The sequence below is a fragment of the Musca autumnalis genome, unplaced genomic scaffold (assembly GCF_047663935.1).
Source record: "Musca autumnalis isolate F117 unplaced genomic scaffold, ASM4766393v1 scaffold_5, whole genome shotgun sequence".
Taxonomy (NCBI): Eukaryota; Metazoa; Arthropoda; class Insecta; order Diptera; family Muscidae; genus Musca; species Musca autumnalis.
In genome coordinates this window covers 52,199,228-52,217,739 of record NW_027412088.1, presented here as the reverse complement: position 1 = coordinate 52,217,739, position 18,512 = coordinate 52,199,228, and the positions used below count along the sequence as shown (strand labels likewise).

At 37.8% G+C, this 18,512-nt stretch overlaps 1 protein-coding gene across 15 annotated transcripts in view; it reads right to left on the bottom strand.

Annotated features, from left to right (window-relative positions):
- Nucleotides 1-18,512, bottom strand: part of Arms (Ankyrin repeat-rich membrane spanning) — a 175,603-nt gene that overhangs the window by 18,535 nt on the left and 138,556 nt on the right. For 7 of the 15 annotated variants that reach the window (XM_073992193.1, XM_073992205.1, XM_073992204.1 and 4 more), the window contains 3 exons: nt 11,263-11,433; nt 10,962-11,189; nt 6,442-6,550 (listed from right to left, as the gene is read on the bottom strand). In XM_073992193.1, coding sequence (XP_073848294.1) covers nt 6,442-6,550; nt 10,962-11,189; nt 11,263-11,433 — 508 coding nt within the window. Of the gene's footprint in view, nt 1-6,114; nt 6,551-10,573; nt 10,604-10,961; nt 11,190-11,262; nt 11,434-18,512 lie in introns of all 15 variants that reach the window. The other 8 variants (XM_073992199.1, XM_073992192.1, XM_073992191.1 and 5 more) reach the window with 2 other exon arrangements.

Genomic DNA, 18,512 nt, shown 5'->3' with positions numbered 1-18,512 from the left:
AAATTTTAGCCATTTTGGTGGATTATTGTGGCCACAACCTTCAAAATACCCAAAATCGGGAGGTACCGTTCTATGGGGGCTATATGAAGGCGTGGACCTATACCGATACATTTCTGGGAGAAAGTTTTGTACCCAAAACGAAGACTAAGTATCAAATTTTAGCCATTTTGGTGGATTATTGTGGCCACAACCTTCAAAATACCGAAAATCGGGAGGTACCGTTCTATGGGGGCTATGTGTAGGCGTGGACCTATACCGATAAATTTCTGGGGGAAAGTTTTGTACCCCCAGCGAGGACTAAGTACCAAATTTCAGCCATTTCGGTGGATTATTGTGGCCACAACCTTCAAAATACCGAAAATCGGGAGGTACCGTTCTATAGGGGCTATATGAAGGCTTGGATCTATACCGACAAATTTCTGGGGGAAAGTTTTTTACCTCCAACGAAGACTATGTACCCAATTTCAGCCATTTCCGTGGATTATTGTGGCCACAACCTTCAAAATACCGAAAATCGGGAGGTACCGTTCTATGGGGGCTATATGAAGGCGTGGACCTATACCGATAAATTTGTGGAGGAAAGTTTTGTACCCAAAACGAAGACTAAGTACCAAATTTCAGCCATTTCGGTGGATTATTGTGGCCACAATCTTCAAAATACCGAAAATCGGGAGATACCGTTCTATGGGGGCTATATGAAGGCGTGGACCTATACCGACAAATTTCTGGGGGAAAGTTTTGTACACCCAGCGATGACTATGTACCCAATTTCAGCCATTTCGGTGGATTATTGTGGCCACAACCTTCAAAATACCGAAAATCGGGAGGTACCGTTCTATGGGGGCTATATGAAGGCGTGGACCTATACCGATAAATTTCTGGGTGAAAGTTTTGTACCCAAAACGAAGACTAAGTACCAAATTTCAGCCATTTTGGTGTGATAATGAGGCTAAACCCTTCAAAATACCGAACATTGGGTGGTACCGTTCTATGGGAGCTATATCAAAACGTGGACCGATATAGCCCACTTGCAATACCAAACATCCTAGGAGTAATAGAAACTTCCATACCAATTTACAAAGCTCTATCTTAAAAATTGCGAGCTGTATCTTGATTTCAACAGACGGACGGACGGACATGGTTATATCGACTTAGAATTTTATCCTGATCAAGAATATATATACTTTATAGGGTTTCCGATGAATATTTCGATGTGTTACAAACGGAATAACAAATTTAATTATACCCTCCATATTATGGTGGAGGGTATAATGAAGACAAACCCCTTATATAACCTCAAAATAGGTGGAAACTATCTAAACATGGACCCATGTTGAAAATTGTTTGTAGGGATGCTTCTAACACGTTGAGAATTAAAATTTATATCAAGTTTTAGCAAAATTGGTTCCAAAATGTGGTCAAACCCCCCTTAAATAACCTCAAAATGGTCGTTATCGTTATTTGCTGAAGGATGTCAAAACGAGGACCTTTTTTGAAAACTTTTACTAAGGATGCTTCTTATTCGCTGAGAATAAAAATTTTAACTTTCAGCCAATTTAGTTAAAAAATGTGGCCAAAACCCTTAAATTACCTCAAAATGGTCGGCATCGTTATATGGTGACTATGTCAAAACGAGGACTTATAGTGGACAATTTGTTCTAATGATATTTCTTGTTCGCTGGACATTCAAAATTTTACATTTCAGCCAATTCGGTTCCAAAATGTGGCCAAGACCCTTAAATAACCTCAAAGTGGATGGTAACGTTATATGGTGACTACAAAAAAAAACATGGACCATAAGTTTCAATTTTTTTCTAAGGATGTTCCTTACACTCTAAGAATTCAAAATGTCGACATTCGAGCAATTCGGTTTCAAACATGTGGCCAAATACCTAAACATAACTTCAAAATGGGCAGTACCGTTATATGATGATATTTCAACACGATCCGTGAAGTGGCCTTAAACTGAAATAAAGCGCAAAAGAGGCAACACACAGAAGGAATGGACGTCCATCTTGGAACTGGATCTCATTTTTGGAGACAGGATTTGTAGAACTTATGAGATCTTATGTCGGGAAGCATGGACTTGCACACAAAAAAACGTTGTAATCAGTATAACAAGGACTACCTTTGATGACAATTTCAATGCTCAAACAGCCCTTAAACTGTGCTTAAACGAAAATTTAGAACTTTTGTGAGGGAGGTAGCCGAAGGAGTTGATTTAAATTTGAAAGAAATATTACGATATCCATAGGTTGGACCAATGTTAGTCACTCCTTTCGATAATTATGGTGCCCATCAGCCATTTTAGTTGGTCACAGTAGGGCCACAAGTAGTACCTTTGATAAAAATGTGAAAACTTTCAAAAAACCGCTGCTGTGGTATTGCATCAGAGAGGTGCTTCTAAAATGCACTTTTACGAACAATTTTGAAATTTTGTGTGGAAGGTACCGATATGGTTTATATTCAAATCTAATCTATGTCTCGTGGTGTAAAGTTTGAAGCAAATCGGTTGATCCGTTCGAGAGAGAGAGATATGGCTAAATCAACTTCGAAATGTCTGAAACGGATTTCGCCTAAACATTTCGATGGGGCTAAGTTTTGCTCGTATATACGAGCTTCCAACTTTTCGCGAATGGCAGAACGAACCCGGTTGCAGGTTCTCCAGGTTTATCTGGTCGATTATATTGTGTCGTAGAACTTCTTCCTAATTTATATTCCACAATGCTGGGTTCGGAATTGCTGTCAACACGGGACACTGTTATATATGATCCATAACTTGTTCATGGAATAAAAGCAATTTCGATTACTTCAGGCTCTGTAAGGATGAGGAGGAGACAGAACATCTCTATACCAGTGTCCAATATTAAACTACACTAGACAGAGTCTCTTTGGTGACTATAAGTTCTTTGTTCTTTATTATACTTATAAAACGTGGACCCAGCAGTCGTTGCCCTTTACTCAAGAAGTCTTAGATGGCTATGGTGAAATTACTGTGAGCTTTAAGGCGCTTTAGACTAATTGCAATAAACTGGCGATATCCTCTTTGAAATCCTATTTCCTAACTACTGGCCGTCTAACTTTCCTTTTCAAGCCACTCTTCCATTGCATCTTTTTTTAACAACATTTTTCTTTTCTATCTACTTCCGGCAAAGCAAACGATCAAGGATATTTCTACAATATGGTAATCTACAATCATCTCCAACCCAACCAATAACCACAAACCTCGTCATCATCGCCACTTCATAGCCTTCTTCATCTTCATCTCATTGAGCAATAACTCTTCACCCTCTATCATCATCTACATCTTGGGTCTATTCAGTAACTTTTTAACAACTTTACTCATTGTTTATTTTACAACAACTTCATTTGTAGTTGTTATAAAAAGAACTTTTTAGTCCATAAAAGTGATAGCCATCTTTACCTCACCTTCAACTTTACTTCACCAACTCCATCATCGTCTTACCTAACCATCATCTTCACCACCTTTGACCTACCCAGGATGAACGTAACGGACCAACGGTTTCCAAGTGAAACAGTCACCTATACTATTAGATGGTTGTGCATGTTTAACCTTTGTCTCCGAGAGAAGCGGCTGCATTAATTAGAAGTGGGCGTCCTTAAACCTAAACATATCCTCGTTAGTCTAAAGGCAGAGGGTATAATGACGCCTAACCACATACATATTTTACTTACCTACGCAGATTTATATAATTATACCCTCAGCATTTATGCTAACGAACTGTGGTTTTATACCCCAAGTATGTTTGAACGAAATCCGTTTCAGACAATTTGGAGTCGATTTAGCTACATATGTCCGCGTACGATAATTCTCAAAAAGATCAACCGATTGGGTCCAAAATTTGGCCTTCGTAATATTTTGTCCAAACTTAGTATAAGTTCGAAGATGGGTCATATCGGTCCACTCCCTCGAGTACCTCCCCCACAAAAGTACGAAAATTTTCGGAAAAATTGTGCCTACGATAACTCTTGAAGGGAGTAACCGATTTGGTCCATACTTTGAACATCATGAAAATTATACCAGACATCGATGAGGTTTCAATATGGACTCTATCGGTCCGCTCCTTCGGGTACCTCCCACACGAAATTTCGAATAAGTTCAGTTTAAGACCAACTCTCGAAGCGTTTTGATTTTTGTTGTAACAGCTTGTATTCGCTGCCCCCATTACAATGGTACAAGTATCTTCAGGAGCATGTCCATACTTCCTGAGAAAATAGCCCGAAAGGTGTAAAAATCCCTATAACGTCCTGTGTAGTGGCTGGAGCGTACTATAGCACTCGAACTGATCAAGCGATTTGGTCCTAAATTTGTCGTACTTAATATTTTGTCCAAACTCCTTCGGGTACCTACACCACAAAAGTTAAAAAAATTTCGGAAAATTGTGCGCACGATAACTCTTGAAGGGAGTAACCGATTTGGTCCATACTTTGAACATCGTGAAATTTCTAACAGACATATATGAGGTTTTAATATGGACTCTATCGGTCCACTCCTTCGGGTACCTCCCACACAAAATTTAGGAAAAGTTCAGTTAAAGACCTCATCTCGAATCACTTAACTTGTATTCAATGCTCCCTTACGATGTTACAAGTTTTTTGTCAAGGGCAACTTCATATATCCGGAGAAAATAGCCCGAAAGGTGTAAAAATCCTTATGGCGCCCTGTGTAGTGGCTGGAGCGCACTATAGCACTCGAACTGATCAACCGATGTGGTCAAAAATGTTGCCCAAACTTAGTTTTAGTTGGAAGATGGGCAATATCGGTCCACAACTTCGGGAACCTCCAACATCACCTACACCACCCCCCACCCCCAAAAAATATAAATAGATAAATAAATAAAATGTTCTAAAATGGTTGATCGGAGCAACCGATTTGGATCTCCTAATATTTTACCCAAATGTAGTTTAAGTTCGAAAATGGTTCATATCGGTATTCTCCTTATGGTACCCTCTGCGACTGGTACTTTCTTACTTGTTATTCTATGCATGTCTTGAAAATCAAGAAAACCAAAAGGAAATACTAAAACTTTTCCCATGTGGCTGTGTAAATTATGGAATTTTGGGGGGCAGTTGAGTGTTTGAAAGGTTTACTGATGTTTAATACGGCTGAAATACTAAAAAATTCCGCAATTTTAATAGAGGTGTTCGAACCACCGCTGAAAATGAAATATGTAATGGTTTTTGCCACACATTCAGAACTTCTGAAATGTTTTTGTGCACGTTCTTACTCCAGGTGTATTTATAGGGGATGTATTAAAAATATCTTTGGAAAATTGCCTTCTGGCCACACAAAACCGTAAATTGAAACATAAGCCATTTGTAATTGTTACTTTCGAATAGTGTGTATTTGAGTTTTTCAAAAAACCTGCATAAGTTCCTATTAATATTTGCTATTTATAATTATTTTTTATTTGCTATGTATTAACTATTAATTGATGATTATATATGGCGGCTTTAGCATTTTACATTACTGTGTGTATGTGTGTGTAAATAAAATCGTTACGTATTGAGTTTAGAGTTTCGTTAAATTAGTTCCTTAGACTTTTCTTTAATGTTTTCTACTTTTTTTCTCTTATTTTATTTTGTAGATATATAAATAGTTGTTTGTTTAACTTTACTTTCGAATTGCTATAGTAAAAATAGTTCGGCTTTACCTTCATCTTCATCTCTCTGTATCATCTTAAGATATGTTGTTTGCAGTTTCTTTTTTGAATAGGGGTTAGTTATTTACATTTCAGTGGAAAACGTGGTGTTTTTGATTAAAAAAAAAATCTATTATTTTTTATCATAACTGAAACCAACCCTTGCCCAACCAATTTAAATTCTATAATTTGGTATCATCGACCAAATGATGAGTGACACTATCACCGCCAGTGCCACCATTTTCATTGGGTATAACCACAACAGTCGGTATGCCACTTGTAATTGAGGGTGAACGTAATTGTGGAGTCATGGCACCACCACCCACAAGGACATCATCACTGACCGAAGGATGACGACTGGTCAAATTGTTTGAACTCAATATTAAATTATTACCAACAATACCAACACCACCACTACTACTACCGCTAGAGTTATTTATGATGCCATTACCCAATATTTGCATGCCACCCGATAGGCTATGTAATGAATGTGAACTGGCGCTACGATTGTAATCGCTTGTGGTCAGTTTGTGCTGTTGTTGTTGTTGTTGCTGTTGCATTTGTTGATGTTGATGAAGGTTATGATATTGTTGTGATTGCTGTTGTTGTTGTGTATTGGTGGGTGTAGTATTCGGATTGTAATTGTTATTATTAATATTGTTGTTGTTGTATGGTATTAAATTGTTATTCAATTTTTGCTCATCGGATGGCGAACCGAATTCCGATGATTCTCGTATGGGTGCTAAATGCAGTTGTGCGGCTGCAGCAATCATCTCACCTGTTGGCATGCCGGATGGACTAGGCCTCTCACTGCTGGCAACATCTTCAAAGGCATCTTCGTTCAGTGTCTGTAGTGCACCACAAATCATTTGCTCCTCCAAGGTGACCTGCAAAGGAAATTTATTAACAATTAATATTGTTTTATAATGATAAAATATGTTGTGAATGTTAAAAGGAACTAATCAACATCAAATACAATTAAAAGAAGAGAAAAAATGAATGAAAATAACAACAGTTTAAGTGGGAAGTTGGTTGTTGTCTTTTTTAATATGAAAATTCTACAAAAAAATTAAAAAATATGTTATTTTTTTATTTAAACTTAATTTTTTACTGGGACTGGCGGCATTAATTCCACTGCACTCAATGTATTCTATATAAGGACTCCCTTATAGTCATCTATAATAAATCCAAAACCAATGTGAGCAATGATAGAAAGATACCAAAATTGGTCTAAAAAACACTGACAAACCTCTCTCAAAACAAAAACTATTTCCCACGAACAATCTGAAAGGACAAGGGGAATTTTCTCTCATGTCAAAGAGTGCAGCCCGATTCTAGCTTAATGATATGGAATCTTCTGTTTATCGCTGCATCCAAATGGCAAGTCAAACAACACCACTCTGGTCGGTGTAGCCACCTCAATTCTTACCAGGATTGATGGCACAACGTAGAACATCTGCCCTGCATACGGCACCGGCCCAGCCAACCCAACTTACCTAACTCCACTCTCACTTTCGACTAATCCTATCCTGGTGGCGTCCTCTCTGAACCTGGAGTTGGTGGCAGAGCCAAATCAATAAAATGAAGACATACACATACATGTAGATGCTGCTAGAACCACCACTTGGTATGATTTGTGTCAGGCTAAACGCCAGGAAAATGAAAATATCCACCACCATGTCAACAGCCACACTGTTCAGCACATGGACGGCGGGAATGAAGCTCCCACCGAATGTGCAGATCGATGGGTCAATAATTCCGGCCACAAATTATCTCAAAGTCCTGTTGTATAAGTCGACCGCGCATGACACAGCTATTTGCGTTAAAATGAGCAGCAGGAACAAGGTCCTCAAGTCCCTAGCCGACAGCACTTGGGGAGCAGACGTAGAAACCGTGTTAACCACATACAACGCGATGGGTCTGTCTGAGGCAAGCTATGCGGCGCTAGTGTGTTTGCCAACGTAAGTGGTTCGCAATGGAACAAGTAAAAAAGTATCAGTCGGCTTTGCCGACAGAGATATAACCCCAGCCTGTGTATATCGAAAAAAAAAAATTTCCAAAAAAAATGTATTTACGGGGTTTTAAAAATTTTGGGCGTTTGAACCGACAAAAATGTTGATTAGGATTAAAGATCAAAAGTTTTGCGGAGGAGATACTAAAAGGAATGGATCGACATTGACCATTATGGAAGTGGATCCCCTGCCACTACATATGGTGCCTATGGGGTTTTCACACCCTTCGGGCAGTTTGCTCGAGAAGTATGAACTTGCCCCTGAAAAAACTTTTACCATCGTAATTGAGGCAGCGAATGCTAGTTGCTTCAACAAAAATCAAAGTGATTATATATCAGGTCTTAAAGTGAACTTATCGGAAATTTTGTGTGGAAGGTACCGGATGGAGTGGACAAATATAGTCCATATTTTAACCTGATCTATATCTGGTAGATATATTAGGATTTGTAAAGTATGGAACAATTCGGCCACTACCTTCAAGAGTTACCGTACGAACAATTTTCGGAACATTTTTGAACTTTTGTAGGAGAGGTACCTGAAGGAGTGGACCGATATGGCTTATCTTCGAACTTAAACTATGTTTGGACAAAATATTACTAAGGCCAAATGTTGGACCGAATCGGCTATATTGCGCTCCAACCACCTCACGCGGTGTCATAGGGTTTTTTTTGCAACGTTCATGCTATTTTCTCAGGAAGTATGGACATGCCCCTAATGAAACTTGTACCGTCGTATGGGGGACAGTGAATACAAGTTGCTAAAACAAAAATCAAAGCGATTCGAGAGATGGGCCTAAACTGAACTTTTCCGAAATTTTGTGTGGGAGGTACCCGAAGGAGTGGACCGATTGAGTCCATATTGAAACCTTCTCTAAGTCTGGTACACATTTCAAAGTATGCAAAATACAGTGCAAAGTATGGACCAAATCGGTTACTCCCTTCAAGAGTTATAGTGCCCACAAATTTTCCGAACATTTTCGAACTTTTGTGTGCGAGGTACCGGAAGGAGTGTACCGATATAGCCCATCTTCGAACTTAAACTAAGTTTGGGCAAAATATTACGAAAGCCAAAACTTGAACCGAATCGGTTCATCCGTTCGAAAAGTTATCGTGCGCTCCAACCAGCCAGACAGACAGACGGACGGACATTGCTAAATCGACTCCAAATGGTCTGAAACACATTTCATCCAAACATACTTGGGGTCTAAAACCATTATTTCGATGAGGCACATTTTGCCCGTATGAAAGTGTATATACCCTCGTTAGCATAAATGCTGAGGGTATAAAAAAGAAGATTTTAAAAACCAGGTACACCTCTCTCTCTCAAGACTACTGCAGCCCGATTCTATATTTAGGTCAATGATTAATGATTGATTATATGATGACGTAGAAGATTCTTCTTACGCCTAGTACCACAGACCCACAGCGATATGAAATGTCAACCAGATTTTGTAATCTGGGCGTCGACTCCTCATGTCGATGGGCCACTGGAGGACGCAACCAGTTTCATGTTATGGAGAATGGTACAGAAAGGAACACGAATGCTTTCTCTAGATCATGAATAACGTCGATTATGTCCTCCCGTTGATGTTTAGAATGAATCCTACCCCCACGGTAACTCCCCAAACAAGTACCGCAACAACGTTCGAAGAATCTTCATGTATAAAGGGATCACAACGTATCATCCTCTCGCGTTATAGAAGATAACAAGGTTTATTTATTTGGCCAGGGACGTACGGAGGTGGGTTGACCGGAATGACAATTGTTCATACATGTTTTGAAAATGTTCCTTCCAAATGTTCCTGTAGGCCCCGAAACAAAGGCGGTGTGATTCACTATGCCATCTGGTCAAATATCTTAAACTTAGTTCCCTAGTGCCGGATGGTTACTACCTTTCAAAAGCGAGGTATAACTGGTGTTCTATAATTTATGGGCGGAAAATAAACATTAGACATTTCTGAACATTTTTACACTTGACTTCTATTCTGATACATGAATGGACCACTAAGGGTCTAGCTCAAGTATAATAGGTATATTTTAAACAAAATGCTTCAATAAGATTATCCTCCAGTTCTGATGGTATTATCATAATGCCTCCACTATCAACGAGGCTATGTCCCAGACTCCTTAGAAAACTGTGACGAAGCCAAAAAATTGAAACCTTGCCATAGAATATCAATGCAGTTTTACTGAGCCTACCGTAGCTTTCGCTTCCCAAATATTTCAACAGGGCAAGAGAGGCTAAACAATTGGTGGACAGAGAGAAACCTGAAGATGCAACCACGAAGAGAATAAACTGTGATGCTTATGTTATAGTGACCACTTCTAAGACTGTATGTCCTCTGACGACCAATTCCCATTCACTACTAGAGGTGATGAAGGGAATGAGGTCTTCTGAGGAACTGCAACCCGACAGATATTTGGAGTCGGTTAGCTAGCGACATAACTGATGAAGCATGCCTAAGTAGTCAAAGGAGGAGCTGGGTTTTGGGGATGACATGCTTTCATATTCCTCTAAAAACACTAGGATGTAACCAATAAGAGCTAAGTATTGTGCACATAAATCTGAATTTCTACAGTACTGCCGCTTCCGAACACCATTTATTATCCCACGAACCATTGTTCTTTTTTCCTATTCGAAATTAAGGTATGTATTGGAATAGAAGACAATTAAATAAATTTTTATTAAAAAATGCATTAAAAATATGGAATCTACGTAAGGTTAACTTAAGCATGGAAATTTATGTATGAAAAACTGGGGGAAAGATACGTAGTAAAAACTAAGGAATCAACTACAATAAAATCAGGAAAAATCAACAACATTTATATCAACAAAAATTACAATAAAACTCAACAATAGCAACGTTAAAAAGAGTTGATATTTGTGATTTGGTTTTACCTGTAGATAATCGTATTCATGGACTTTGGACTGAATTTGGTTTGATGCAGAAAAATGTGAATGTTTTTTTGCGTTTGTTTGTTGAATTGGAAAATAAATAAATATAAAATGTTTATTTTATAACAATTGGATTTTCACATTATGAAGAATTGATGGTGATGATGATCATGATGATGTAAAACAAAATACAAAACTTATGGTAACTCATACAACCCCATAAACTAAATGTAAAAGTGCATATGGTGACATGGAGCCCTGGGATATAAAACTATAAATAATTGTTCTTTGAAACTTGTGCCTTTGCTCTTTTTTTTTTGCTAAATTACATGTGCCGCTTCCTGGTGCATTTTTCATTATCTAAGTTTCATACGTTTTTTTCCCTTCTTACCTGTTTCTCCATATGTGATGTGGTTGAATTCTTCCTTGAATGCGGTTGACTTGGTACAACAACCATTGCATGCGAATCTAGGGTATCCTTTGTAAGGGGCACTGTATTGGCGGTAATTTCCGTTAAAGCTGGTGCAGCTTTAAATTTACGCTGCATCTTTTCACAGTCACGCATGGTAGTAATTAATAAACGGAATAATTCCCAGTGACCAAAACTTAGGTTAAGTTCCTGAAGTGAAAATCGAAATGAGAAAATTGAAAACAATATTTTGTTTTGGGTGTGTAATTTGTGTTGTACTTACCTTTTTCAAATCATTAAGTTCACAATATTTCAGTACACGACCACTAATGGCATTGTCTCTTAAAATCGGTGCTAATTTGGGCAAGGCGGGTTTCAAATCTTCAACACGTTCTATTAAGCTGATTACACCCTCAACTGTTAGATCGGAAAGTTTCGTTTGTAAGATATCATCCTGGAAAATAAATAAATAAAAAACAAACAATTGAAGATTATATAAAAATGAATGCGAAGACGGCAAAGTACATTTAACCGATAATACTGAACAAAGCTACAAAGATGGGCGAAGAATGTCCTTTGTCTACATGTTGGAGACCAGAAAATTATATTCTGTGTAGGCTAGAAAATCGTCACCTGTCATAGATGACGGTGGTAGATGGTCTTCGCCCTATAGAAGACCAGAAGAAGATCCTCTATTAAACTTAAGAATGCCTTGAGGCTATTAAAGACTAGAAAATAGTCTTCTGAGTATTGCCTCTACTGTCATTAGAAGACCTGGACATGGTCATCTGTCTGTAGAAGATCTGGACATGGTATTCTGTCCATAGAGGTCCATGAAATGGCTAGAAAATAGACAAGGGGCATCTGCATATTGAAGACCAGATAATTGTCTTCTTTGAAGGTCAGAAAATTGTCTTCTCATAAAAAATACCTGAAGAGTTTTCTATAAAACTAAAAAATGTCTTCAGTGCCTACTGTTTCTGAAAGACCAGGACATTATCTCCTTTCTATAGAAGTACTAGAAAACAACTTTATACTTATAGAAGACCTGGAGAAGGTATTTTGTCACTAAAAAAACTGGAGAAGATCTTTTCTCCATGAAAGACATGGAGAAGATATTCTGTTTATAGAGACCTGTAAAAGATCTTATGCTTCTACTTGTTGTTGTAAGCCCGTTTTCAGCTTAATTCGGCTCTGGGTCTATCTCCAGTTCATTATGGGAATCGAAACAGCAGATGAACTAGCTCGAGGTGGCTCTAAGTCTATCAACATATCAGTTGATGAAACAGTCGGGCCACCGATGTGCTACTACATCGGCAAACTTCGTGAGATCTTCAATGAGAGGGCACATCATAGAAGGCTATTGGAACCTGGTTGTAGGGTATCCAAGACAATCAGATCTGTGGTCTCTCGTCGAAGAACAGCGTCCCTCCTCTCACTTGATAAGTTAGGGATGAAAATCGCGATGGGATTTATAACAGGTCACTGCAGAGTGAGATCTCTAACCTCAAAATGGGATGACAGCAGCAGCATTGCCTACTGCAAACTATGTGAAGATGCGGATGAGATAGAGACTGTCGAACATCTGCCCTTGTTACAAACAAGGAGATACCGAACATTGGGTAGATATGACATAGATACTCTGACCTTCCTGTCTAACATAGATCCCATTTTTCAAGGGCTCATAACTACAAAATACTAACAAATTTCTTCTATTTTTCAGTACAACATCATCTCTACATCAGCATCATAGCTTCTCATCTTTACATCCTTACCTCATATGTACCTCATCATCATCATCTTATCATCTCTACCTTATCATCCTCATCTTATTTCACCATATCAACATTCTTCCATCTTTGTATCACCGTCTGCAACTTTAACCTACACAGGATGAACACAATGGACCAACGTTCTTCGAGTGAAGCAGTCACCTATACTATTAGATGGCTGTGCATCCTTAAACCTAACCTAACCTCCAGTTTAAGAAATGTGGCTATAGCCCCAAAGCTACTATAGTTAGTTGATTAGGTTTGGCAGGGCAGTTGAAAAGGTGCAGTGTATCGTGAGGGCCTGTGCAGCATGCTGGGCAGATGTTTTGATCCTATAGTAATTTAGACGGCTGCGCCATCTCGAACGAAGTTGAGCTAAAAATACTCAGTTTATGTTTACCTGTTAAGGCGATGATGATCATGTGTTTTAATTTTGTTATTTTTCTCTTTCGAGACGAGCTGATTCATCAGAAGGTTTTGTAAATAAATACCCTGGTTTGACGCTCCTCAGCTGCGATATATGGGGAATGTTCTCCGAGAGCCGCACTTACACGATAGTTGTTTATGGTATCTGCGACTACATCTGTGTGAATACTATTTAAACCTCCTTGAAAGCTTTCTTCCTCTATAGAAGACCCTTAGAAGGTCTATTTCCAAAGAGGACATTATACTGAAGACCTTAAAATTTATCCTGCATATAGAAAGAAGGATTTCTGCCTAGGGAATTTCTGGAAAAGTTATACTGACCTGAAGAAGATCTAATCCTCCTCATGGTTTTCTGTCGATAGAAAAACTGAAGAAGGACTTTCTCGCAAGAAGACCTGAAGAACCAGAAAATCTGAATAAATTAGCCTATAGAAAACCTATATACGAATTACTTGTAGAAGGTCTTCTGATTATAGAGGATCGGAAGTAATTCTTCTCCCTTTAGAAGACAGCAAGTAGGTTCATAGAAGACATTTGTAGGTAAGCTGAAGTATTCTGTTTTTAGAAGGTATTCCCTCTATCTGAATACATTAGCCTATAGGAAACCTATATACGGATTACTTGGAGAAGGTCTTCTGATTATAGAGGATCGGAAGTAATTTTTCTCCCTTTAGAAGACAGCAAGCAGTTTTATCGAAGACATTTGTAGGTGACCTGAAGTATTCTGTCTTTAGAAGGTCTTTCCTCTATAGGACACCTGGAAAATGTTCTGTATTAAAAGAAGTGAAGTAGGTTTTTGGGAGCCACCTGGTTTGGATTAATTAAAGACCTGAAGAAAGTCTTCTGTCGATAGACGTACTAAAGAAGAACTTTTTCGCAAGAAGACCTGAAGAACCAGAAGATCTGTATACATTAGCCTATAGAAAACCTATATTCGGATTACTTGAAGAAGGTTTTCTGACTATAGATGACCTGAAGTAACCCTTCTTCGTTTAAAGGACACGAAGTAGGTCCATCGAAGACATGCAGAATAGGTTATATTTGAAGGTGACCTGAAGTATTCTGTTTTTAGGAGACATAAAAAGGTCTTCCCTCTGTAGGAGAACTGGAAAAATCGTCTGTATTAGAAGATGTGAAGTAGGAGTTTTTTGAGAGCCACCGTGGTACAATGGTATACACGTCCTCATCAGAAGGTCTGCGGTTCAATCTCTGACCGGAACATCAAAATGTTTGGCGATGGTAAATCCTCCCAGTGTAATGTTGGCTTACATTTCCTGAGAATTTCAGCTATGAAAAACTTCTCTACAAGTGGTTTCGTAAGAAACACCATTCGGACACTGCGATAAAAAGTAGATCCCAAATAATTGAGCCAATATGAATCAGCGTCCACTAATTGATATGAGAAAAGTATCCCTTCTCACTTTGGGGATGTTGTGGGAACATATGAAGTAGCTGTTTTGTTTGTAGAAGGTCGCAAGGATTTATTTCGTCCATAGAAGACCTAAAGAAGGTCTTTTGTATGTAGCAGTCCTACTCATTGTCTTCTTTTTATTGAAGTTTTCTGTAGAAAGGTATTTTGTCTATGAAAGTCCAAAATAAGGTTTTGTATCTGTCTCTTTCTGTGGAAGGTCATACGAATGTCTGCTGCCCATAGAAAGACTAAATAAGTTTATCTACCCATGAAGTACATGGAGAAGGTCATCTGGCTGCGGAAGTCCTGAAGACCTGCATATGTAGTCTTCAATATTATCCTCTGTCTATAGAAGACCTGACAAAAAAATAGATCTTATGTCTATAGAAGATCTGGAAAAGGCCTAAATACCTAAAAAGGTATTCTGTCTATGAAAGACACCAAAAAGAAGATTTTCCCTATCTCTCTCACTCTTGTGGAAAATCTTATAAAGATGTTGTTTATGTAGAAAACCTAGAGAAGATTTTCCGTCCATAGAAGATTTGAATAATGTATTATATCTAAGGCCTGAAGAAGATTTGCTGTCAATAATCTATAGAACCCTATGTCTGAGTAGACGTGTATTTTTTTATCGCAGCTGATCGATTTGTTTATTTTGCTTTTTTACGTTTGTTTCAACAAATATCTCTGGTGCCTATAAGTTGCTGATAATAAAATTCATTTGGATTGTATGAATTTTATTTTGAATTACTTTTTTTTTGCACTAAATCGAGGCGAAATAAATTACGGAGTGGTACTTGTGTGCTGTTGTTGCTGAATTTGCTGTTGCCTTTCTTCATCTTTATTTGCTGTTGTTGCTGTTTTCTTGACATTTTAATATGCCGGCAGAAAAAAATGTGAAGTGTAAAATCTGCAATGAGGGTTTTACTAAAACCAAAGGCGGTGTTCGATGCAAAGTTTGTTGTCTCTGGTTACATGGTTCCTGTGTTGGTATTGATGACAAACAGCTTAGTGTTTTGAAAACAGTGAAATCTTTTGCATACATCTGTTCCAGTTGTGAGCCAAGAATTAACGAGGGTGGTAGCAAGAATGATGGTGTTTTAGCGAAAATAAACAGCTTGAATGAGAAACTAGATAGTTTCGTTAATAACTACCAGACGCAACAAGATTCCATGAGGAAAGTGTTAGATGAAATTAAAGGTGAATTGAGCTCATGTGTGGCTGAGATGAGATCCGAGATTAAGGAGTGCAACGATAAAGTTCACCGTATTGAAGTATCCAGTGCAGCTAAATTTGCTTCTTTGGAGAGTGAAGATAATATTTTGCATAAAAGACTAAATCGTTCTGATATTCTGGTTGGAGGTTTGCCGGCTGGTTTAAGTGATCTAGAGGCGCCAGTTATTGCATTGGGTTCCTTTTATAATATACCGATTACCAGTCTTGATATTAACCAAGTTTGTTATATCAATCGGAAAAAACAAATTCTAGTTAAATTTAATAAAGTTTCCAAACGTGACAACTTGATGAAGGAATACTTCAAAACCCGAAATCTCAAGGTATCGGATTTGTTGGGTGATCAAGGTGAGGGCTTAAATAACCGTGTCTACCTGAATGACCATTATTCGCCGGCTGCATCCCATCTCAATTTTGTTTGCAAGAAACTCCTTCGCTTAAATGTGGTAAAGAAATTTAAAATATTGAATTTGGATCATCTGAAGGCCTGGTTGCTGTTTCCGGATGGCAGATATGAAACTATTGATGCTGCCCAATGTGAGTCACTTCTTCGTGATGCTGAAGCAGATAATAATAATAATTAGTCTGTCACGTATAGTATGCGTAGTTAGTTTGCTATTTTTTTTTTTCTCTTGTAATTTTCTCAGATTAACCTTGCATATTAATCTTGCCAGAGATTGTTTGATATAGACTGAATTTTTTATTTTTGTAAATTTGATCTCATTCTTTTTTTGATCAGCTGCTTTAAAGTTGGTTATTGATATTGATATAAATTTTAATACATTGTGTTGTAACTATGTTTAATGCTTTTGATGTTTTCTGATGCGAATATGGGGCCAGTTATTAGCAACAATTTGTACATTAAGTCTGTTTTAAGCTCATGTAATAGTAAATTAAATATTGCTCATTTAAATTGCCGTAGCATCAGGCCATCAACACATTCTACAAAGTTTAATGAACTCAAATCTATTCTTTCTGGTTCTTCTATAAATGTACTAGCACTTTCTGAGACGTGGCTTAAAACTGATACATCAAATCGTGCTATTGATATACCTGGGTATAAATTTGTACGAAATGATCGCAGGTACTCTAGGGGTGGTGGCGTAGGCATTTACATTTCGAGTAGCATCAGGTATAAGGTAGTATTTAAAACTTCTGTTTTGGGTAAGTGTGAGTCACTGTTTGTTGAGTTCTTCTCTGGCGATTCTAAGGTTCTTTTTGGAGTGGTATATTTGCCTCCTCCTGGTGATCTTGTTATGTTTGAAGACCTTCATACTGAACTCTTTTTGAGATACAGCAACGTAGTTGTAATGGGAGATTTCAATTGCAATATGTTTGACATACATAAAGCCTTGTCTGTTCGTACTGTATGCTTTCGACTTATACGGCGTTTATATTATAGTTTTTTGCAGGGTTAACCTTCTTTATGAGGATTTATTTGAAGTATACACAATGGAAATGGCATTTGAAACCCAGACCCACTGGGTTAACCCGGTTATATGTAAATGGCCTATTAATCTTTGTATTTCTCATAACTCTAAACCCACACACTTTGATGTACAACATGGCTCTACTTCATTAATTGATTTTATACTACTTAGTAACTTATCTATGGTTTATTTCTCTGATCAGGTGATATGCCCTTCAATTTCTGATCATTCGCTTATCTTTGCGTCACTAAACATCAGTGTTGATACATCAGTTGAGTTTGTCGAATATCGAGACTACAGAAATATTAATTGGCATCGTTTTTATACTTATATATCAGCTTTTGATTTTAGCCTTCTGTATGCTGTTGACGTTGATGCTAAGTGTTCCATTCTCTCCTCTCTTATTATGCGTTTGTTTGAATCTGTTCCTGTAGTGCGTAGAAGAATTTATCCTAATGATAATTGGATTAATGCTAATTCTATTACTTTAGCTTGTTCACTGCGTGACTTAGCTTTTAGATCTTATCTGTTCAATAAGAGTAGTGAGAATTGGAAAACATTTTGTAGATACCGTAATAAGGCGAAATCTGTCATCCGGCGCGAACGTAGGAGATACTATAGTAGGAAATTTAATGTAATGGGTCCAACTGCTTTATGGCGTTTTTTGAGAGGGGCAGGCTTTGTTGGTGGAGATGATGTTGTTGCTAACATTAATGTTGATGTTCTCAATGCATCATTTGTCTATAGTGACTCGCGTGTTAGTACTTTTAATTTCATGGATTTAGCTGAACGTGATGGCGAATTTTCTTTTCGATGTGTGGGTATTGAGGATGTTGCTGTTGCACTAAGTAAAATCAAGTCCAAATCCATTGGTGTCGATGGAATATCTGTGTATTTTTTGAAAATAATTTTTCCTTATATTTCTGATTGTATCTTGGATTTGGTTAATTCTATTCTCACATCTTCGGTGTTTCCGCAACTTTGGAAGAGTGCTCGTGTTGCCCAATACCTAAAGGTAATGTTGTGAATTGTGCTGATGATCTTAGACCAATTTCCATTCTCCCTGTATTATCAAAAGAGTGTGAGCATATTATGAGAGACCAGATGTTATCTTATGTTAGTAGATATATATATGATGGCCAATTTGCCTTCCGTAAGAACCATAGTACGACCGGCTTGTTACTATATATGACTGATCTCGTTGTTGGTGTACAATGTAGATCAAATTATTGTACTGTATATATATCTACCTGTTTTATAT